The following is a 24,289-nucleotide window of genomic DNA, read 5'->3' on the forward strand; positions in this document are numbered from 1 at the left end:
TTAGGTTATTGAGACCTTTTTTCTTTTTTTAATATAGACATTTACAGCTATAAATTTCCCTCTAAGCACTGTTTTAGCTTCATGCAATAAATTTCACTAAGTTGTGTTTTCATTTTCATTCATTTCAAAGTATTTTATAATTTCCCTTGTGAATTCATCTTTGACCCATTGGTTATTTAGGAGTAAGTTGTTTAATTCCCATATATTTACAAATTTCCAAAATTTCCTTCTGTTGTTGATTTGTAATTTAATTCCATTGTTGTTGGAGAACATACTTTGTATAACTGCAATTCTTTTCAATATATTGAGACTTGTTTTATAGCCTAGCATATGGTCTATCCTAGAAAACGTTCCATGCGCACCTGAAAAGAATGTGTTTTGTCCTATTGTTGGGTGGACCATACTACAGATACCTGTTAGGTCTAATTGGTTGATAATTGAGCCAGTTTGAATGTATTGTGTCCCCCAAAGCGCCATTATCTTTGATGCAATCTTGTGTGGGCAGACGTATCAGTGTTGATTAGATTGTAATTCTTTGAGTGTTTCCATGGAGATGTGACCCACCCAACCGTAGGTGATAACTCTGATTGGATAATTTCCATGTTGGTGTGGCCCTGCCCATTCAGCATGGGCCTTCATTAGTTTACTAGAGTACTATATAAGCTCAGACAGAAGGAGCAACCTTGCTACAGCCAAGAGGGACACTTTGAAGAAAGCACAGGAGCTGAGAGAGGAGCTGCAGCTTACAGAGACATTCTGGAGATGGCCTTTGAAAGCAGACTTTTGCTCTGGAGAAGCTAAGAGTGGATAAACACCCCAAGAGCAACTAAGAGTGACATTTTGGAGAGAAGCTGAAGCCTAAAGAGGAATGTCCTGGGAGAAAGCCATTTTGAAACCAGAACTCTGGAGCAGACGCCAGCCATGTGCCTTCCCAGCTAACAGAGGTTTTCCGGATGCCACTGGCTATCCTCCAGGGAAGGTACCCAATTGTTGATGACTTACCTTGGACACTTTATGGCCTTAAGACTGTAACTGTGTAATCAAATAAAGCCCCTTTATAAAAGCCGATCCATTTCTGGTATTTTGCAAAAGGGCAGCATTAGCAAACTGGAAAAATAATGCTGTTCAAGTCTTCTACATCTTGTTAATTTTCTGTCAAGTTCTATCCATTATCAGTATTCAAGACTATAACTATTATTATTGAATTGTCTTTCTCCTTTCAATTCTGTCAGTTTTTGCTTCATGTATTTGGGGTGCTATTGTTATCTGTAGACATGTTTAAAACTGTTATATCTTCCTGAGGGCTTTGCTCTTTTATCATTATAAAATGTTCCTCTGTGTATCTAGAAAATTTTTTATCTTAAAAGTCTATTTTGTTTGATTTTAGTATGCTCACTCCACCTGTCTTCTGGTTGATGTTTGCATGGTATATCTTGCACTGTATATCTTTTACCGTCCTTTTACTTTCAACCTAACTGTATCTTTGAGTCTCACATGTATATCTTGTAAACAGCATTTAGTTTGAACTTTTTTTTAATCCAGTCTGACCATCTCTGATTTTGAGTGGATTGTTCAATTCATTGTTAATATTACTGATATGGTTGGATTTATATCTACCATTTTGCTATTTATTTTTTCTGTCTCGTGTCCTTTTTGTTCCTTCATTTCATGAAACATTCTTCCATGCAATTGTTTTTAAAATCAGTAAAGAGAAAAGGAAAAGATGTATGCAATCATGCTCTATTTTATACTTACCTATATAATTACCTTTACCAGCAAGCTTTGATTTTTCCTATCGATTTGAATTACTGCCTGGTGTAAGCTGCCTTCACCTTGAAGAACTTCCTTTAGTATTTCCTTTAAGGTGGGTCTGCTAGCAATTAAGCCTATTAGTTTTTTTTTTTATCAGGAATGTCTCTATTGCATCTTCATTTTTGAAAGACAGTTTTGCTGGCTATGGATTCTTGGTTGAAAGGGTGTTTTTCTTTGTTTTCCATTTCAGCACTTTGAATGCCATTCCACTGCTTTCTGGCTTCCACTGTTTCTGATAAGAAGTCAGCTGTTAACCTTACTAAAATTCCCTCTTATGTGACGAGTTTTTTTCTCTTGTTGCTTTCAAGATTTTCCCTTTGTCTTTAAACATTTTGACTATGATATGTCTGGGGATGGATATTTGTCTTTATTCTTCTTAGAGTTTGTTGAACTTCTTGGATGTGCAAATTAATGTTTTTCATCAAATATGGGAAGTTTTCAGCCATTAATCATTCAAATATTTTTTCTACCCCTTTCTCCTCTCCTTCAGATATTCCCATTATGTGATGTTGATGCTTAATGGTATCCCACAAGTCTCTGAGGCTCTATTTACTTTTCTTTATTCTTTTCTCTTTTTTCTGCTCATCAGAATGTGTACTCCCTATAGATCTATCTCCAATAACTGATTTTATGCCCGTTCAAATCTACTGTTGAGCCCTTCTATTGGATTTTTCATTTCCATTGTATTTGTCAACTCCAAAATTACCATTTGGCTCTTTTTAAAAAATAATCTCTATCCCTTTATTTCATTGTCATCATATTTTCCTTTAATTCTTTAAATATGGTTTCCTTTAGTTCTTTGAACATATTTATAATAGCTGCTTTGAAGTCTTTGTTTGCTAAGTCTATCATCTGGTCTTCATCAATAACAATTTCTATTGCTGACACTTTTTTTGGTGTGCATGGGTCACACTTCTGTGTTTCTTTGCATGTCATGTCTCATAATTTTTTGTTGAAAAATGGACATTTTAGATAATATATCAACTCTGGATTCTGATCATCTGCCACCCCAACCCTCACCCCAGTGCTTGTTGTTATTCTTTGTTTTTCAATTTCTTTATTTGTTTAGTAATTTGCCTGGCCTAATTCTGTGGAGTCTATCTCCGACCCCACTCCCCTTATAATATGCACCCTCTGATGTCACTGCTCTGTTCCCTACCCTTTTTGTTAAGCTGATTTTATAGGAGTTACCCCTGGGTCAGATTACCTTAATGTTCAGTCACTCAGTGGTCAGAGGTTGTACTTAAGTTCTATGTGGCAATAAGGCTTCCCTTATATGCCAATGATCTATGTCTAGCTGGGGAATGCTTTCACACTTCAGGGACTTTACAAGTCTGCTCCATGTTCAGGCAGGGGTTAGTAGCTAGCATGTACTCTCTCCTGTTGCTTGTGAGTGGGTGCAGCCTAGTATGTGCACACCGCCATCCAGACCACCAGGGATGCATGTAATCTTAGTGGTTCCCTCTTTGGGTGACTATTTTCCTGAGTTTCTCTGTTAAACTTCTGGCTGGTCTACCATTTTGTCTGCCTCTACTAGTATTATGGCACTGTTGCTTTTCTCTGAATGTTTGCCACTATATTGATTGTTTTCTCCAATGCCTCCCAGCGTGGGTTCCTTTCTACTGTGTTCCAAATAATGTCAGTTCCCTCAGGCAGGGCCTCAGAGCTGTCAGTCTTCACCTTGTCTGCCCCCCTGGGCAGAACCACTGTACTAGGGAGCATGAGCTGAGATGGGGGTGGGGGGATAGGAGTCCCTGATCATCACTGGCTACATCTCCCAGGCCCTCCCTATAGAGTGGGAGCTGGGGATGGGGGGACAATGGACATCACTGATCTTCTTCAACTGCCAAGCCCACCCAGAACCAATCTTCCACAATACGGAACTGCGGGAAGATGGGAGCCAGTTGTCTTTATGGGCTTCCCTGACCACCCCAACTAGAAGCTGAAAGGGATGGGATCCACCAGACTTCATACCCTGCCCTACTCATCCAGAATAGATCTTCTCAACAGGGATCTGGGCGAGATGGCAGCCCCTGGCTCACATGCCATAGCCTCCCGCTGTTCTTATCAAGATTCAGAGATCTAGATTTTCTTGAATAAATGGTTGTAAAGTGTTTCTCAATTTGTTGTACACCCTCTGGCCAATTTTCAGAGACTTTAAATGCTTGTCTTAGAAAATCTTGAGAAGTTTAATAGCTGTTTCTCTGGAGGAGAGGATTTATTTACCAAGCTCGAGCTCCCCATATAGCCGTTCTGGAAATCCTTATTTTCGTAATCTTTTGAATCATTTCTGGCCCTTCTTCCCTCTTATTATAGACCACTGAGAACTAAATAAAGAATAATTATTATGTGTAGTGGTAAAATTTTAGTATTTAATGTTACTGATCTACTAGAATCTCAAATTTGCCTTGGTCTCTAATGTGTTGTTAAAAAATTACTCTTCTTAAGTACTGGTAGGAAGGAAGCTGATGTGATAAAATCTTTTGGGGGTACTGGATCAAAACATAAAGGAAGCAATATATTTTAGATAAAATAAGTTAGCACATTTTCAGTTTTGAAAAACTGTATTGCTTTTATATAGCATTACAAATAATATCTTTCCTCTAAAACTCAAACTTCTAAAGTATAGAAGGACTGCTAAATTCCTCCTCTTTGGAAAATTCCCCAGTGGCAACTGCAGCCAGTAAGTCCTTCAATAGCCATCTCCTAAACCTCACTCCAGACTCAGACTCTCCAGTAGTCTCTTTTAATGCTAAGGGAAGCCCACCATCTGGGAATTTGCCAAGAACCAATGTGCATCAAGCCTTTTGTTTGTTTGTTTCATGGAATATTAGTATGACTCCCCAAAATAATCAGTGTCAAAGAGATTCACAGCTGCAGATATATTTGATGTCAACATAGAGATTGTTACGATAAAGATGAACTTTTTAAAATAAGAAACTATCTATATGTTTAAAAAAAACAAACAAACAAAAGAAAATTCAATCCACAGAAACAGGGCTGGAACTGTGGGATACTGTGGTGAGAGGTCTGGGATTGGGCAGGAGATAACAGTAACAATATCAGAGTGCTGCTGCTCCCAATGAGCCAGACAGCGTTCTAAGTGCTTTGCTGTACTAACTCATTTAATTAATTCTCACAACAACCCAAGGAGGTAGGAAGTATGACTGTCCTCATTTTAAAGATGGACAAACTGGAGTACAGAGAGGTAAAATAACTTGCCCAAGGTCACATACAGCTGGTAAGTGGTGCAGCTGAGACTCAAGCCCAAGTAGTGTAGCCACAGAATACATGTTCTCAGTCACTTTATTACTCTGCCACAAAGAGGTAGTTTTACTTTCACTGTCCTGCTTGAATTCTGTAATAGCTTGAATGCATTCATATATATCTTCTGCTAGTAAAAATAATTTTATAACTAATAAGTGAAAAAAAAATAAATGAAATGGTCTCTCTCACCCTGCCCATGACCCAGTCTTGCACACAGCGAGTAATCAATCAAAATCTGATCACTGGTTGCTTCATAGAAAAACCAGTTTCTTACTATTTTCCATAAATCTGTAATTTCTCCCCAAAGCTCTCAGATCATAAGTTAAAAGTTCAGCACTTTTAATAATAACTACTACTGTATTCTGTGAGTGACATGCCACCCTGCCTCACTCTATTGCCATTTTCATCCTCACAATTTCCCTGAATGCATTAATAAGATCAGTTCCCTAGTTTACAGATGGAAAAACTGTAAACAGAGTGAGTATGCGACTTGCCTAAAGTTCCACAGAAACTTGGGGGGTGCAGCAGAAGTGGGGTCTGGGGTCTCCCAACAGCCATTCTTCCTGCAACAAGGCCCTGCTGCCACTGAGTGTATTCAGGTCTTCAGAGAAACACAAATGGAACAAGCAGTTTAGTCCTCCTCCAGTGCTCTCTCACACACAGGCACAAGCAGAGGAAGTTTCTGTCTGTTCTCTCTTTCTGTTCTCGGTTGGGGACAATGAGGCTGGCCCACCTGGCCTTGTGGCTAGGCCTGCTGTTGGCCTGATCAGGGGCTAGGGAGGTGTGCTGTGAAATGTCCTCATTGAACAAGCACAAAAAGTCAGAGTCCAAAGACTAAGTAAGGCTCCATGTGGCATCAGTGGGAATGTGGCTATGATTATAGATCAATAGGAATAATTAGAAGAATTGAGGAAACTACAGAAGAAAATGCCCCTTTTCCAGGGCTTTCTACAAACGCGTGCGACCACGGTCCCAATACAACAAAACAAAAGCAACCAGCATTTAAATAGAATTTACCTTTGATTGATTACCTTTAATTAATTTACCAGCTCCCTACCCTGAGAAATCTCTCTTTGGAAAGGAAAACCCCGTGTGGGGCTCAGCAAAGGTCAGCCCTCCAGATGTAAGGGGTGAACTTTTAGGTCCTTGAGCAGAGGTTCCATGTCCTCTTGCCTGGCTTCTCACCAAGTGGGTGTCTGCTTCAGGCCAAGGGCTGGGCCATCATCGGGGACTCTCAGCGACCTCAGTAATTATGATTCCACAACTCTCAGAAAGCAAGCTCTTGACCCTGGCATCATGGGATTGAAAAAGCCTTCTTGACCAAAAGGGGGAAAAGAAATAAAACAAAATAAAGTTTCAGTGGCTAAGAGATTTCAAATAGAGTCAAGAGGTCATCCTGGAGGTTATTCTTATGCATTATATAGATATTCCTTTTTAGTTTTTAGTGTATTAGAATAGCTAGAAGGAAATACCCGAATCTGTTGAACTGTAATCTAGCAGACTTGATCCTTGATAATTGTATGATTATATAGCTTTTATCGTGTGACCACGTGGTTGTGAAAACCTTGTGACTGACACTCCCTTTACCCAGTGTGAGAATTAGATTAAGTTTAGCTTTCACACAGGGTGGGAGCAGCTCGGGGGATGGCAGAGGGTCAAGAAGCCAAGCTATAATCCGTGGCCGGTCCTCCTGTTTATCTGCCCACTGTCTTTGCAAGGTGGAGACTGGGGGAGGAGGTAGATGTTCCTTAAACAGCTTCATAAGTTGTTACCAAACTAGCTCAGACTGGCTCTGCAGTTCAAGAACAAAGGAAAGAGGGGTGGAGACTTGTTTCAAATGTTCCAAGTTTGCACAGGAGACTTTTTTTTCAAATGTTTCCAATTTGGGCGGGCTGCATGTTTCAAATTTGCGCGGGCTAGTTAGGTTGTCGAATAGAATGTAACCTCTGAAGTATCCAGCCAATGGAGAAACAGGGGAGGGACTTGCAGTTAGGTTTAGGGAATAAATACTGCTGGGTCTATTGTTCTGTGTGCCAACCCCCCCCCCCCATTTTGGTTGGGCGTCCGTTCTTGCAAGATCGTGAATAAATTCTTTTCTTCTCCACAATCGGGTGAGCGTTTATTCCTTTTAGCAATAGTGCTTGCTTCTCGCACCCAGTGTATGGGCAGATGAGTAATAAAGACAAATATATATATATAATAGGGGGGATAAGGCATATGGGATGTTTTGGGTATTCTTTTTTATTTTTAGTTTTTTCTTTTTTTGGAGTAATGAAAATGTTCTAAAATTGATTGTGGCAATGAATGCACAACTATATGATGATACTGTGAGCCACTGACTATATTTTGGATGGACAATATGGTGTGTGAATATATGTCAATAAAATCACATTATAAAAAATAAGCAGGGCTCTGTGGTTTTTCTTCATATTCCCACATGTGGTTAACATGAACTCAAAATGGTAGCCTCTTCTCACTAATAGGGAGAGACACTAACCATCTTCTTTATGTACATTCAGGGGTTAAATGGCATCAAGAAAAGCTAAGATTTCCTATCTTTCGGTTGGAAACAGAAAGAGAAGGCAATGGGATTGTTCTGACTGTGAGGGACCTTGTAGTCACTTTGAAAGCCACTTCTAGAATCCCAGGTTCAATCCTGACTGACAATCCAGGCAGACCTATATAACCCAGCCTTGCCATCATGCCCTGGCTCCAGTCCCCTTAGCCTACTTTTCATTCAAAGCCCAGCCCAGGGAGACACTTGTAAACACAAGGACATAAGAAATGATCAGCATGTCACTTGAGAAACTACTAAAAGGACTGGCTTTTAAGATTCAGATTAGGGCAATGTTCTCCTAGAATCATTGAACTCATGTTTGCGGCCACAGGCTTTAGAAGCAGTATCAGTTATTTCTTGTAGTGCCAGCACCACCACCTCCACTCACTCACTTTAACGTTCTCTGTGTAAGGTAGAATCTGAAGATTATTTTAGAGATTATTAGAAAGCTCCTTGCTCTGCATTTTAAAGCCCAGCACTCCCCAAAGCAGAGTTCTAACTAGCGTTCAGTGAAACGCGGTACCCTAATCAAAGATAAGCAGGTTTCCTTCCCACAGGTCATCGAAGAGCCTGTAATTCTGCGAATATTTGTCAGTCTCTAAAAGGGTGCTGGTGTGTGCAGCTGTGGCCGAAATTTATTTGCGCAGAGAGCTATTTCCCTCTCCCTCTTTGTGTGTATTTGTATATCTATCTCTATGTGTGTGTGTCTCTCTTTCAATCTTTTAGAGAATGTTCATGCAACACACACCAGGAAATCCTGGTCTGGTTTCTATCTGAGCATGCCATGCTTATTGCACCAGATCCCCTTGAGTAGATAGAAATATACAATAGCACCCCCTTTCACAACATGCCTTATACAGACAAACCTGGACATGCTAAGACCCAAAGGCCTTGTGAAAACAACCACTGCATACAATGGTGCGATGTGGTTGAACCTGGAGTTATCCTCTGAGCCAGATGGGGGTGTACGGGCTTTATACACAGTTCAGGTATTCTGCACCATGTGAACTGTGAACTCCTCCGCAACATTAGCAAACTTTGGTCATTCCCAGTCATACAGACTTTCTGACTTTTATAAGGTGCCTACAGTGTCATGCTAGCAATATAAGAACCAAAATAGGAAGGTAGACCTGCAAGTGGGTGGTGCTCTATGCAGAGTGTTTACAACTCCAAATGCAGTTTCCCATAGAAACAAAGTTAGAAACGGTGATTAAGTTCCCAGGCTAAACTACAATGTAGCTAAAACAAGGCACATCTGCAACATTATCAACTAACAAAACCAAAAACACAGAGATTAAATAAGAAATATTCTTATTTATCAAAAATACTTTCCATAAGTGGCATAACAAGTGTGGGACAGTGAGGGCAGTGCATGCCTAGGCAAAAACAAAAAGGGGAACAGCCTGCAGAGAATTGACAAACAATACCAAAGACAACAAAGGCACCTGGCTTTTGATTTCCAGCCCCTGTGGGCAACTGTGAACAATGGCAGTAATAAAGCACTGCTCCCACCAACCCTCCTTCAAGAAAAAATGGGGCTCAACAAGAAGTGAAGTAGTAGTTGGGGGGTACTTGGAGCTTTTAAGGAGGAGACTTTGGCTTACCTACAAAGATTTCAGTGTGATTCTTTCTTATGTCCAAATTAATATCTATTCCTAATGTCATGCCTATTGAAGTCTTTTTTTTTTTTTTTTAATGCTTATCAAAAACGATCCTGGTCAGTGGGGGTATCTCAGATAGAGCAAGGATCGGGAGACAGATTCTGTGAGTTCAATGAGCAAATAACTAGAAGAGAAAGGAGAGGGTTAAGTTAAAGAGGCTGTGTGCAATGTGAAAAGCAGTGGGTCTGAGATGGAACTGCATGAATTGTGAACACTGACGAGAGAAACAGACACAGAGGGAAGACAAAGGCAGAAATTGGAGTTACACTGCCACAAGCCAAGGAAAGCCCCAGAATGCTGATAACTGCCAGAAGTTAGGAAGAGGCAAGGAAGGATCCTCTCCCAGAGTCTTCAGAGAGGGCAAGGCCCTGCTGACACCTTGATTTTGGACTTCTGGCCTCCAAAACTGTGAGAGAATAAATTTCCGTTGTGAAGTCACTCACTTGGTTTGTGATAACTTGCTACAGCAGCACTATGGATTTTGGACTCAAGGCTCCATCAACTCCAGTTTGAGGTTCCAGCCTGCCGGCCTGCCCTACAAATTTGGAACTTGAAAGCCCTCACAATCATGTGAGCCAATTCCTTAAAATAAATCTCTTTATATAAATTTATATATACACACACATATACATACACACGCACACACATACACACACACATATCCTACTGGTTTTGTTTTTTTTGGCAAAAAAGGCATCTTCCTTAAGATTCCGCCAAGGAGAAAGAAGGGAGGTGGGCAAGAGGAGGAGTTTCCTAGGAGAGCCACCAGGTGGAGCCACCATCATAAAACCACTTCATGGATCCTGCTCTGGGTGGACTTGGGTAAAAACCCAAGGGGAGCGAGGCAGGAGTCTAAATCAACAATTGTTCCGTGGGAAACTCCTTACTCGAGAGTTAGGGCCTTGGAACTCGGGTGCAGAGATTTAAAGGAGAGAGGTATAACAGAAGAAAAATTACAAAATCCAATTTTGTCAATGACCCACACATTAAAAAGTACAGCAAATATATACAGAAAAAGTACAGCCACACCCCTCCACGCAGCTTCTTCCCACCCACTTCACCACCACCACCCTGGGCCCAACAGGCAGTACTGCCCAGATAAGAAAATGACCAGGGGTGACATATCCTAACATCAATTACTAGTCCTAATAGAGGATCCCAAAAACACTTGTCAGAAATACAGCCAGCAATCAGTTATGTTAAAAGACCTCTTTTGTTTTTGATTTTTAAATTGTTTTTTTAATTTTTATTTTAGTAACAGATATACAACCTAAATTTTCCCATTTAACCACATTCAGATATATAATTCAGTGGCCATCATACACATTATTTAACTTAATATATTTCAACTGATGCATGCTAGGGAGAGAGCATGCCCACTAGTGTGGGCAACTATGTCTCATTCCACTCAATAACTGCTCTAGAGACAGTGAGAGTCAGCAGAAGATGAAAATCTGTTCTCATTTGATCTTCGGTTTCTTGATGCCCTCTTTGCGGGCCCTTTACTCCTATACTCTCAAGCTTTCAAGAATAAAGGTCCACAGGGAAAAAAGACTATATATAAGCATATACCGATACACAGATATATTCACACAGACGTATATATACTGATGCTATATCCATCCACGTTCTTTGCCAGGTTGCCAGCTTTATTTCCATTTCCCCATGGAGAAGACCAGCTCAGGTGCTAGCCAAGAGCTTTTACAACAACAGTAATGCCTTCTCTTAACTCCTACCCTTCTATCCTTCCATCAAAGCCATCTCCTTAGAGAGAATCAACAGGTGATTTGGAAACACGCCAAAAAGTTTGCCCAAAAATGTCACATTTTCCAATTCCTAGTTAACTGGAAATAATTCACATTTGTTTCTTCAAAAAGAAATTTGAGAGGAAAAAGAGTCTTGTTTCTAAAAGCAAATCCCCTGGTCCCGCATCTATCTTAAACAGCAAACCACTGGAAAAACAAAGCAGCTGAAATTTTCTTTACTAGGATGTACTTTTTTTCCATCCTTTGCTGACAGTTTCACTTCAGACAAAGAAAGCCCACAGCCTATCAAGATCCACACCACCACCTTCCAACACACACGATTTCCGCTCCAGCACATGTTCACACACACAGGCCCACACTCACACTCTCACCCATATTCCAACAAACAAGCAAGCAGAAACCTCTAGAATATTCTTCTGGGCAGCCAAGTAAATGCTAAAGAAATGAAAGCTTAAAAAAAGAAAAAAACAAAAACGTTTCCCCTTCTAGAGAGACAAGGGAGGGAGATCACTGTGATCAGATCTGTTTAGGGATTAGAATGCTTCATGCAGAAACAATGGGGAAATGGAAGGCAAACATTATGTAAAATTATTCTGACAGTTACAGGCAGCAGACCAAAACAGAGAGCCCTGCTGTGTTGCAAACACTAGGCTGATACCAATGTTGGGGAGCATGTATGTATCACCCATCCACACACAAAATGAATTCTGAAGACTGTCTGCACTAACTTTTAAAGCAACGGTGTGTCACCAGAGGCAGAGCAGCTGTCGGTCCTTCTGTTAAGGAAAACTTTTGCATTAAACCTGTCTAAAGGGCTAAAAGCACCAGAAACAAACTCAGAGCAATGTTCTCCGATTGAGGTAATGGCCACATATCAATTCAGAGCGGAAACCACCCCACCCCACCCCCCATCTTAACTTGACTCTCATGGGAGGCAGCAGATCTCACCTGATAGCATCAGTGCTAGACCTGTTACAAAGAGCATCTTTTAACCATCAGACCCTTCAGCATTAATCTCTGGAAGGGGCAGTAAAGGGCAAATGCATAACAAACCTTAAATAAAGATGGGAAAAGCAGTTTTTTATTTGGAAGGCAGATGCCAAAGTAGCAGCGCAACTTAAAAAGATGATTATAAAATACATTTTATATCAGGAGAGCATAACAATAACAATAATAATAGCAAAAAATAATAAATGTGCAGAATACAATAGAGACTTACCAAACACTGAATTCATGATAAACTGGAAATAGAAATAAGGACATATAAAGCCAACCAGAAACCCATGGCTTCACATTCAGAATGACAGAAGTAATTAAGAGCTATACCCCAACCTTGCCATAAGAAAGATATAGAAAACGTGCAGCACTTTCTCAACATTTCCCAAGTGACACAACAGAGAGGAACTGCTTTCAGGCAGGGCTGACTGCTGTTTTGCTAGTTCTCATATCTGCCCCAGCGCCAAGCACAGGGCCAGGCCCACAGGAAGCATGCAATAAACACATGCTACTGAATGTTCATTGCTGCCCTCCAAAAAATGAGGAAGGACCAAGCTCCAAAATTATAGGCAGCAGGAAAGGGTCAGAGAGAGGCAAAGGTGCACCTTCCCCACGTGGCCTGTTAATGCAAAAACTGGCAGAGTGGAGCCCTGAAACAGAACCTGGTCCTCCCACAGGCCTGCAGGTGCCTATTACAATCTGGATACTTAACCTATCATATCCATCAAGTTAGTCACGAAACCCTTCTAAGGATGAAACCAAATAATATTTTATTTCATTTTAATTAGCGCAGAGAAGAGTCCATAATATCAAATGGACAAGGTACTCCTTGCTCATTTTCAAGGACATATTTAAGGTATCTGCTATGAATGAAGATAAAACTTCCATTTTATTCAATTTTGCTTTTAAACCAAAGGCTTGAATGCCTCTTAAAAATTCCTCTACATATCAATTTTCCAATTTAGGAGAGCCCATCATTCTCCAATATGGGTTTAACAGTAGAAGAAAGAAAAGAGTAAGTCATTCTCAGAAGCAAACAGACAACTCTTTCTGTCTGGTACATGAGAATGACATTTGGCTCCAAGAAAACTTTTCAGACTTTCTAACTGGGACTCGTCAACATACCGGAGTCTGAGATAACTTTAGGATATACGACATCCATGCTGCAAATTTAAATGAAAAATGACTTATTCTCCCTTGGGAGAGGCTCATTTTAAACAGGAAGCCCCTGGACTCAGGTAAAGACCAAAGAAATGGCTGGGATGGGAGCAGGCACAATTGCCCCTAAGGGTCAAATGCTCAGAATGTGTGATTGGTGCCTGCCAAGCCAGTGGCAGGGGCCTGCTCACTCTCTCGATTTCAGTCACATCTCCTTCTCCTCAAAAGAAACGCCCATGGCGTCATTCAAGTACCTCCCTAAATCAACTCTACAGAAATTTGCAAAGGTTAAAGATGAAAACTGAAACTAATTGGTCCCCAAACTAATGTTTCCAACTGCCCTGGCCTTTTCTCTAGGCTATGAATAGCTTCCTTCAAACCCAGGGTATCTTTTGACCTTAAGCAGGTGCCTGGGAAGGGCAAACTCATCCCAGATTGTGAGATACTACAACCCATCCACCCCAAAGTAAGGCATGTAGCAAAATGCAAAAACTAGTGGACACAATTGGAAAAACTTTTGGAGCTAAATCTATCTCAAATTCAGGACCCAATTTCAGATTTGTAATAGAAATATACTTTAATCTTTCAGTATTAAGCCCATTACAAGCCTTCATCAAATGATAAGGCCTATATAAAATAAAAAATCATCTGATCTTTACTAAATCTGAAGGAAAAGAACTTGTGCTAATTCTATTAAATTCTCAACAAGACCAAGGCTGAATCATAAGGTGGACTCATATACTCTGAGAAAGATCCCTTATTTGTGAACCAAAGGAGGCTGTTAATAAACTCTGAAAGCAACTTCCCTCCATAATATCCATAAACAATCATAACAGACAAAAACATCAGAAAGATTTTTAGGGACAAAGAAGAGGACAAAGGGGAGAGGGAGACTTCAGAGTCATTTACTGTAACTCATAAAACTTTAAAAAATTAGTTGGGTGGAAGTGTTTACAAGTAACTAGAATCATCCCACAGATTTAGCCTCTGATCCTTGTTTTTTTTTTTTTTTTTTTTTTAAAGTAGTTTTTCATTGACTTTGGGTGGGGAAAAAAATGTGGCTTTTCAGCTCAGCACAATGAACTATTTATCTGGCCTGACAAGGCCAATCAATCTACCCCCGCTGTTTATTATAAGGAGTAGGAGAATACTGTTAGTCTTGACTGGTGGGGGCAGGGCCAAAGGCGGCCCTGGTCCTGGTACACAATGCTTCACTTCAACTAGAAATTTCTGTTTGGCTCAGGTGACCCAGGAGGTCAGTGTGAAGACTCGGACAGAATGAAGACAGTTTGTTATGTGTTTCATTTTTACAGAATGCCCCCATGTGCTAAGGTCTCGAGCCACTGGCATATTCATTATATAAAATACCTAAGAGGAAAAGGTTGGTCATAATCAGGCTGCAGGCCTAAGGCAGAAGGCTGAAGAAGGAATGTAAGTCAGTATGCCACCCCTTTTAATTCCATATTCTGGTTAATGAAAAATTCCATAGGGGAACTCAAAGGCCAGATTTTTAGCTGTAAAGAGACAAGGATATGAAAAGTTCTATTCCTCCATTCATTTAAAGTTTACAGGAAATTTTAGTTAACTCCTCCAGAGAATTACTTTAATTCCTTACTTTGATTAATTCCTGATCTTGTTAAAGTTAATTAAATACTATAACTCTACTGTTTGCTTTACAACTACAGGGCTGGCCAGAGAGGCCTCGCTGCTGGTCGCCACGTGTGCAATTCTTCAGCCCACTGACCTAAAGAAGCATCGTGAGGAACAGGAGGGGCTCAGGAAAGATGCAATGGATTCTACAGCTCCAAATCCAAGGAGTGCAGGTCTCAGGAATTTGGGAACATATTTGCAAGAATGCATGGGGCACCTTTTTGAGGAAGACTGCACTATGATAGCATTGTACACTTCATTCTTAAAATGGGATATCCCCTGCATTGGTAGGATGGGATTTTTAAAAGAAACAAAAACAAGAAAGAAAATCCTATAGCTGCTAACAAATGTGGGCCTCCAGCCAGTACTTAATCTGAATAATTCAAAAAAGGAAATGTAAACCAGGGCAGCTGGAGGGGGGTTGGGGGGAGAGGCAGGAAGGAAGAGAGACACAAAGCTAATCTCTCACAAAGCTAATCTCTCAAGCACTGTGATCAATGGACAGTTTACTGGACAAATTCTTATGTTGTCTAAATTTTTTTAAAAGATTTGCTGTTCTTCTCCATGGTTGCATACACTTGCCTTCTTTCTTTTTAATGGAACCCTTTGCTAATATATTTCCTGCTCCTGCTTTTGCACAACTCTGAATTTCTCTTTAAGGAAGTAATAAGCCTATGAAAAGTCATGGACATACTCAGTGTGTGCCCTGGTGGATCCAAAGTAAGGTGTTAGAAAAAACAGAGGGAGCCGCTGACCCAGTGTGACCACATTACAAAATTAATAGAGTCGTCTCTGCAATCTTCTATCATCTTTCATATTATTTCAAACAAGGATCACAAAAGGGGGGTGGGGAAGAAAACAAAACTACAAGAAGCTACTATCCTAAAATTTGCTTCAAGGCTCTGTACTTTCTGCATGATTTTTCTGTAAACCTACAACTACTACAATAAAAAAAAATTACAGAAAAGTAAATGGCGGAAAAAGAAATGCCTTGCTAAAAATACCAATCAAAAGAAAGCTGTGTGGCTAAAATTGACTTCCAAGCATATTTTAGAGCAAAGACCCTCACTAGGGATAAAGAAGCTCATTTCATAATATTAAAGAGGCAATTCACACTCTAAAAAATAATTTGCCTCAAGGTCTCAAAAAAAGGAAAACAAGATCTTTAAAGGTCCCCTGGTTAGATGGATGTATTAGCCGTATCTTCACACATACTGCCTCATAAACTGAGAAAGAGAGGTCCTATGTTAAGGAGCCCAGCAGTTAGGGGAAGATCCTGATAAAGCCTGTCTTGAATTAAAAAGAGAACATGGTCAGACACACACAGCTCAGGCCTGTACCATAGAATTCTGGGAGGTCACCTTTCCAATCCAGAAAAATACGTATGATAGCAAAAGCTATAGCCCTGAAAAATCATTTGCAGATTTAGTCCACATTTCCATTGTCAGAAAACATTTTTATTACTTCCCTTTATTATACTTACTGTATCATTATTTGCCATATATGTGTATGTGTGTTTGTGTGTGCCCAAAATTTATACCAAAGAACAGGAGGGCAAACTCCATTCAATTTTTCAGCAATTCAACATTTGACACAGTTCATCTAGAAGTCTCTAGTTTTTGTTTGTGAGCGGGGAGGGGAGCTCTGTCTCCTTTGCCATACCTCTCTTATTGGTTCTTAAAATTGTTTCAGAAGACAGCAAAGAGTTTCCACTGGATACTTCGTGCATGGGCTTTTCTGGAGCTTTGCTGGAGAGTGGATCCTTCTTCATTTCTTTCTTTATTTCCTGTGAGGATAGATAAAAGGAAAACAAGACTGTAGTTTGAAATCTTAGGATACCTCTTTGACTATTTTAAGCTTCATCTTGCTGGAAGTGAACAACAGTGAACCCAACTCAGCATAATATGATGTTTTAGAAACACCATTTCCTATATCTTTGTTGTTCTTTTCCCTTGCATTGATTAGAAAAGCACCTGGTCCTATAAAATGGAATAAGGCCAACGACGGTGATGTGACCTTATATAACTATGACTATTCCATGTGGCCATGAAGAGAATGAGTTTCACATAAAGATCACCATACAGCTCTAAGTGACAACCTGTTCTACTTTTTGAACAGTAACAAGCTATGGTCAGCCAGAGTCACCCCTTAAAAACCTTCTGGTTTCCAGTCCTCTCAACAGAGGTCTACAGAAGTATATTCCCAAATCGCCATGATGCTCACAATTATACTAAACCAAAGTGAAGATGATTTAAATTCACTTATAGTTTAACTCCTGACAAAGAAAAAAATACGGATGGAAAACCAAAAGACTTCAAGGCCAGAAGTCAGCAAACTATGGCCTACCGCCTGTTTTTGTAAATAAAGTTTTGTTGAAACACAACCACATTCATTTGTTTAAGTAATATCTGTGGCTGCTTTGATACTCCAATGGCAGAGTTGAGTAGTTGCAACAGAGATTAAAGCCTAAAATATTTACTACGTGGCCCTTTACAGAAAAAGTTTGCTGACCCCTGCTCTACACAGACTGCTGTCAAAGCTCCTTTAAGATCTATTTTTGAAAACCTGATAGCTGATACAGTTATTTCAAATTACTTTAATAATTTACATAATTCTTTTCAAAGGCATTAGTTGCCAGAAATTACAGTAACTCACAAACAACAGGTCTGTGCACAGGAATTCTTCCCCAAAGAGCAGGGGGGTTCTGAGCTCACCTGAACACATAATTACACTGACCTGGGAAAGAAAAATCCAAAGGGCTAGACCCAAAGCATGGCTTTATGCAGGAAGGGCTCAAGGATGAATAAGGTTTTCTTTAGAAAGAACTTGGAGTAAGAAATGGAGACAGGCTCACGCTATGGAAGGAACATGAATACGGTATTTTAGACAGGGGCAAAGATTTGACCTGGGCATAGGGCAGAGATGGAAAGAAAACAACAAAAGCTTGTCACAACAGAACCACTACCCAGCAGCTTCCTATGCACTCGAATTCAGCTACCGTATCCAGTTCCCCAGTTGCTGACTTTGTTCACAACTGCCTCATCCTCTCTACCTCACCAGGGCCCCACCAGAAACCAGCAACTGGGGTTGGCACTTTGCTGTACTGAGAATTTCAGTTGGTGTCCCAGAGGCCTAACTAGGCAAACCTCAACCCCAGGCCGACACGGGTTCCTCAGTGCACCAAAGATGTGTGCATGTGTATGTGCAAGTGCGTGCACAGAAACCCACCTCAGCAGCCCCAGCACCTGCTAGAACAGCAGCTGCCAGGGGTTCCTGCAGCCTCACAGGCAGATGGCATCAGGGGAAAATCTGCAAACGCTGCCCCTCTGATCAACACGACAAGATGCTTTCTTGGTGATGGCTGCCAGCTGGCTATGGCTCCCAAAGTAAAGAAAACGAGACACCAAGGGGGCTTGTTCCCCTAATGGTTGCTTCTTTGAGGGAAGAACAGTTGCTCAAACCTCACTGTCTATGGCAGTGTGCATATGAGAGTGCACACACAAACTTCCCACCTGGACACAACGTGATGTAGTAACACAACATCCAACTTTGCTAAGGAGTAATTCACAAAAATTCAGTAGTGAATTCAGTAGCGTTGTGGGCAACACTGCCTGCCAGCTTTCGTTTAGCACTAACTGCTAATGGCATGCAGGAAGGGAAGAAGGCAAACGTTGGGAGAGACTGGCAGTGGGGTGGGAGGGAGGTGGAGGGGAAGTGAGTTTCTCAACCATGTTGGCTACCCAAGGCTTCACAAGCAGCACACTGTGAGCAGCCGGCTTGGAAGGACCAGTTTTATCCAGAGCAGGCACCTAGGGGTAAGAAATCAGCACCAGAAGAGGGGCAATCCTGGGCAATACATCCCAGATTCTACTGTTCCCTCAATGATTGGTCATAGTTGCTGGTTAGAGAAACCTAATGATGAGTGGATTTCTTAAGCTGCTTCTTCAGTTGAAGCAGGGAAGAGACAGGATTTAAAATATGTCCTGCCTTTGACTGCACAGAAACCAATCAGACCCATGGACAGTCATGAATTCTGCAGACTCCCCACTTAGACAACCAGGTACTCTAGGCTTGACACCCCCCACCTCTACCCAACACCTTCCCTCAACCTGCCCTTCTCCCAAGTGGCCTGTCTTGTCTGACACTCTACTGTCCACCCACTTTCCCAGACCGAAAAATTCAGCCTTAACCCCCGTATCTACTCAGTTACCCAGGCCAGCTGTTTCTCTCCATTCCTCCTGAACTGCCTTAAAAACATGAATACCAGCTAATATTTGATGCTGACCATGTGCTGAACCTGTTCTAAGGGCATCACCTAGATTATGACATTTAGTCTACACAACAGCCCCATGAAGTTGGTCCCACCACCACCCCCATTTTACAGATGCATACTGCAATACACAAAGACTCAAAGAAACTTGCCTGAGGTCAGATAAGTAGTAGAGCTGGAGTTCTGCATGGATTCTAAAAATGTTCTCCTCCCCTGTCTCCCTGCCTCCAGTCTCTGCCCTCCCAGGTCAGCCTCTAAACTGCCACAAGCAACATTTCCCCAAAACAAATGTCTGCCCTCACCCCTCCACTACTAAAATCCTCCAGGTACTTCCAAAAGACCACAGTACAAACTCTTTAGTTCAAAAACTTTTCAAATTGTACAGTAAGCCACAAGTCCCATATACTTGCTTCTGGCTAAAAATACCTGACATGGATGCTGACCCCATGGTACCAACTACCATGCAAATACAAGTTGGAGAGGGCACACTTCTTGAACAACACCTTAAGTTCACAGAATTCTGATGTCATGGATTCCTACTGGTAAGCACTAAAAATAGGTGATAATGCTGGCAATGATGCAACTTTACACTGGCAAAGGCTTATATAATTAAAGTACTTTAACAGATTTTTTTTCACTTGCTCCTCACAATAACACTGTCAGATTAACAAAACCTATTTTGCCAGACTTGTATCTTTTTACACATTAGAAAAGCGAGACCCAATGAGAGAAGATGAAAGACTACAGCAAGGTCCCAAAGCTAGTAAGGGGCAGAGTCAGCCATGGAACCAAGCCCTGGGCCTTCAAGGCAGAGCTCTCCTACTACCTTCCACCTTCCAGGAAGCCAATGTCATGACCACAGCAGGAAGACTCAAAACCACCCCACCTGTGGTTCCAGTGGGAATCTTAATTTGCCTCCACACTTTACTAAAGGATCCAAAAGGCCAAGAGTACTGAGGCCCAAATCCTTAAAGTCCCATATCACCCATGTACAAAAGCAAAAGGAGCTCCTATTTCCTGTGGAAGAGGTGGCCCCGGCCTCAGGCAGCTACAGGAGCAAGAGTAACTCCTGCCTGCATCCAGCTGCCAGCATCCGGGTACCTGGAACTCTCCAAGGTTCTGACCCAGTACAGCAGAACTCTGGATTTCCTGGGCCTGGGTGTCCCCAGCCCCCAGTACTCAATTTCCGCTTCCTGACCAGTAAGCCCATATTTTCATGATTTGTTAAAACCCTGGGTCCTACTATCCCGGTGGTAGAGGCCACATCCTGGGCCAGATTGTGGGCTCCAGGGGTTTGGAGGGATTCATACATGCACAGGGGATAAATCAGCAATGATTCTACTTGCTTAAAGACAGTACAGAATAGACAGGCTTTCGGGAAACCTCTTTATGAGGGAAGAGAAACCAAGCTTCTCTTTATCTCAGTTCTGTTGCCTTAACAATGGAAAATTGGCATGTACGGCAAAACTGAGGCACTCAATAAGCTGTCAATGCTGCCACTACACCTGAGCTGTGTCTCAAGGACTACCTGAGAAAAAGGAGAGAACTTGTCACACCATTCCTCTTTCCAAAAGCATGGTGCTGAAAAGAGGCCAAGATGGCTCACCCAAATTCAGAAGCCAAAAGCCCCAACAAGAACACCTTACCAAAATTCTCCATAATACATTTGGTTGCCTGCAAACAGCAGCCTCACTGGGCAAATGCATAATTTGCAAGCACTGCGAGCTAAGATAGGATAGTCTGCTTTTTGATAAGCTGAGTTGCCCGGATGTGGCTGAGCCAAGTCTGCTACCTCTTTTTGCCTCTCCTTCTCCATCCATTATGTACTATACTGGGGCTTTGTCTGGGTTGCATCTTAACTTCTATAAATTAATTGATCGGTCTCTGTATTCGTTTCCTTGCTGCTAAAACAAATACCATACAATGGGATGGCTTAAACAATGGGGATTTTCTTGGCTCGTGGTTTTGAGGCTAGAAGTCCAAAATCAAGGTATCAGCAAGGTGATGCTTTCTCCCCGAAGAATGCGGTGTTCTGGGGCTGGCTGCCAGTGATATTTGGTCCTTGGCTTTTCCGTCACATGGCAATGCACACGGCAGCATCTTCTCCTTTCTCTTCTGGATTCCATTGACTTCCAACTTCGGGCTGCTCCCCATGGCTTCTTTCTCTGTATCCATTTCCTTCGCTTATAAGGATTTCAGCCATAATGGATTGAGGCCCACCCCCCTTCAGTTTGGGCACACCTTCACTAATAACATCTTCAAAGATCCTATTGACAAATGGGTTCACAGCCGCACGACCAGGGCTTGGGAGGTGAACAGGCCTGTTGTGGGGAACACGTTCAATCCCCAATAGTCTCTAACCAAAATAGAGTACATGGTAAAGCACCAACAAAGGTAGAGTTTGGGGACCTGCTCCCTCTCCTTATCTTTTATGTCTTCTGCCAATCACAACACATGCTAAGACACAGGCTTCATGGTGAACCAAGAGAACAATTCTGTACACCAGAAAACCAGAGCTAGGCCTGGCATCATCATAATTAGGTGTGTGACCTTGCAGGCAAGTAACTTAGGGCCACTATGCAACTATTTTGTCATCTGCAAAAGAAGCCTAATACTAAATGCTTTGGCACCAATCCATGCTGTTTTCAGGATCAAACAACGAATTGGAGAGTACTATACAAGTTTAATGTTTCACTTGCTGTCATTATGAATGTTGTTATTGAATAGCAAATGCTATAAAAAGAACTACACATAACAACATAGATGAATTTTGCAGTAATAAGTGAAAGAAGCCAGACCCAAAAGAGTGCATACTGTGTGATTCCATCTCTATGAAATTCAGCAACAGGCAAAATCAACCGATGGTAAGAGAGAAGAGAATAACAGCTACCCTTGAGAGGGTACGTTCTGGGAGGCATGAGAGGGAGTCTGCCAGGAGGATGAAATGTTCTATAATTTGGTCTAGGTAATGGTGTTACACAAGCATAAACAATAAAAAAAAAAATGAACTGTACTTCCAAAATCTCTGCACTTTATTGTAGCTGAGTTTCAATGGAAAAAAAAAAGAAAAGAACAGCATAGGTCCTTAAACCAGAAGATACATTCTTTTGTATCTAAATGTGCTAATGGTCTGTCCTAGAAAGTAAAGAATCTGAAAAGCTAGTACAGGGGTACTTTAATATTCATTTCAGGGGGGTAGACAGCTTTCTGGGATCAACATTAAGGGGGCGGGTGGTCAGAATGTGCCAGAGGCACCCTTTCAAGTGGATGAAATGAGGTATGTCTCATCAAATTGATACAAACAGCATAATGGATCTGCCCCCTCCATGGCTTCTTTTCTCTCCACCACAGCTGTTTTCCTCCTATCCTGCAATATTTCCTTTTCTCCTGCCACCCACCAATAAAAGTGCAGGCACAGACGGAAGGCTGACCCCACGGGCAGCAGGGGGTGCTTGCCATCTCCCTGACCCACCAGGAACACTGGTCCTGGTGCTCCCTGAGCATTCAAAGAGCTGAACAAGGCCCGGCAGGGCCACACAGCTCAGGCTAGAAGCAGGGCATGGAAAAGAGGTGTCACTCATCAGCTACCCACAAACCTGGGTCTGTTTCTTTCTGGAGGAAAGGCTTCCTTTAGAGCCAGGCAGAGCTCTGGCCCCACAGCCGTGGTCCCTGTGCCAGTTCATGGAAAACCATATTGCAAAATTACCACTGGCAGAAGATAAAAGGAAATCTCTAAAAACAAACCCTTATGCTAAATCTACTGATAACAAGAGTTTTGAATAGATACAGAATCCTAGAAATAGCACATTGCTCCCCCACAGGCATGCTATCTTCCCGCACTCCCTTCCCCTCCACTGCCGATGCAAAAGGCAAGTGCAAGAAGCAGCTGCCCTGATGAGTGTGCTCCCTACAAACATTGGCTGTACTTTCCCAGCTCGTGGCTCACTTCACCAAATCTAGTGAGTCTCAGGACATCTGGGAAGACACAGCAAGTATTCTGAAAGCAATAACAGGGTACAAGGGTCTATTACGATCAAATAACATAAGGGTCAAATGTATCTAAGATTTTTTTTAAAAATGTATCTGACAAAAGGGAAAGTATTATATGGTTCTGCTTACATGAAGTATCTAGAATAAGCAAATTCATAGAGGCAGAAAGCAGAGTAGAGGTTACTAGGGGTGAGGGAGTGGAGGGGAAGAGGAATGGGCAGTTATGACTTAATGGGCCCAGAGTTTCTGTTTTTGGTGATGAAAACGTTTTGGTAATGGATAGTGATGATGGTAGCATGACACTGTGAATGTAATTAATATCACTGAATTGTACACATAAAAATAGTTAAAATGGCAAATTTTATGGTATATGTATGTTATCACAATAAAATACAAGCATTTTAAAAAATAAAATAAAATGTATCTGAAGTAAATATGGCCAATTCTGAGGACTTGATAAAGTAGGGTGATGGGCACGCTGGTACTGGTTATTTAGTCTATGCCTTTTTCCATTTGCTTGAAATATTTCATAATTTCTCTAAAAATTATATAGTGCAACACATCGAGGGCTTTCCTATACTTACTGAATATGCTGCCACATGGAAAAGTGCTCTGATATATGCATATACCTAAGACCTTTTCAGTTCAAAGCTAACAAGGGAAGTTTTGTGCTTTTTTTTTTAACATGACTGGATACCTATCGTCACATTTGTATGTGAATCTTCAAACATATTTTCAATATCATATATCTGCAATATTCTCTCTCAAGAATCACTGATAACACAAGCCCAGGCAAGAAGCTCTTGGCCTGAAGTACAGGAACACACACTGGACTCCCCTTGTGTCCCAAGGAGATAACATTGCCTCCCGATGTGTAAGACAGTTACCTCCATGACAGTCCACCCCTTTATATTTGCCCATGCCCTGCTAAACATCTAGACTATTGCCATTTGATAAAAAGGGTATCAATACAAACCATCTCTTTGGACATGTTTTAATAAATATTTGTCAAATGAATGGCCAATTTAGTAGAGTGTTATGGGAAAGACATCAATCTACAGATAAGGAGGAGTATTTTCAATTCAGCTCAAAACTTCTACAATGTGGAGATCTGTAGGATCCCAATGACATTACAACTGGGATCCCCTGGATCACAAGCAAC

The 24,289-nt window shown here is 41.4% G+C and overlaps 1 protein-coding gene across 6 annotated transcripts in view; it reads right to left on the reverse strand.

Annotated features, from left to right (window-relative positions):
- SH3KBP1 (SH3 domain containing kinase binding protein 1) overlaps positions 1–24,289 on the reverse strand; it is a 411,078-nt gene that overhangs the window by 254,418 nt on the left and 132,371 nt on the right. For all 6 annotated transcript variants that reach the window (XM_037821532.1, XM_037821528.1, XM_037821529.1 and 3 more), the window contains one exon: positions 16,530–16,653. In XM_037821532.1, the coding sequence (XP_037677460.1) occupies positions 16,530–16,653 (124 nt within the window). The remainder of the gene's footprint in view (positions 1–16,529; positions 16,654–24,289) is intronic.

Source organism: Choloepus didactylus, chromosome X, assembly GCF_015220235.1.
Source record: "Choloepus didactylus isolate mChoDid1 chromosome X, mChoDid1.pri, whole genome shotgun sequence".
Classification (NCBI taxonomy): domain Eukaryota; kingdom Metazoa; phylum Chordata; class Mammalia; order Pilosa; family Megalonychidae; genus Choloepus; species Choloepus didactylus.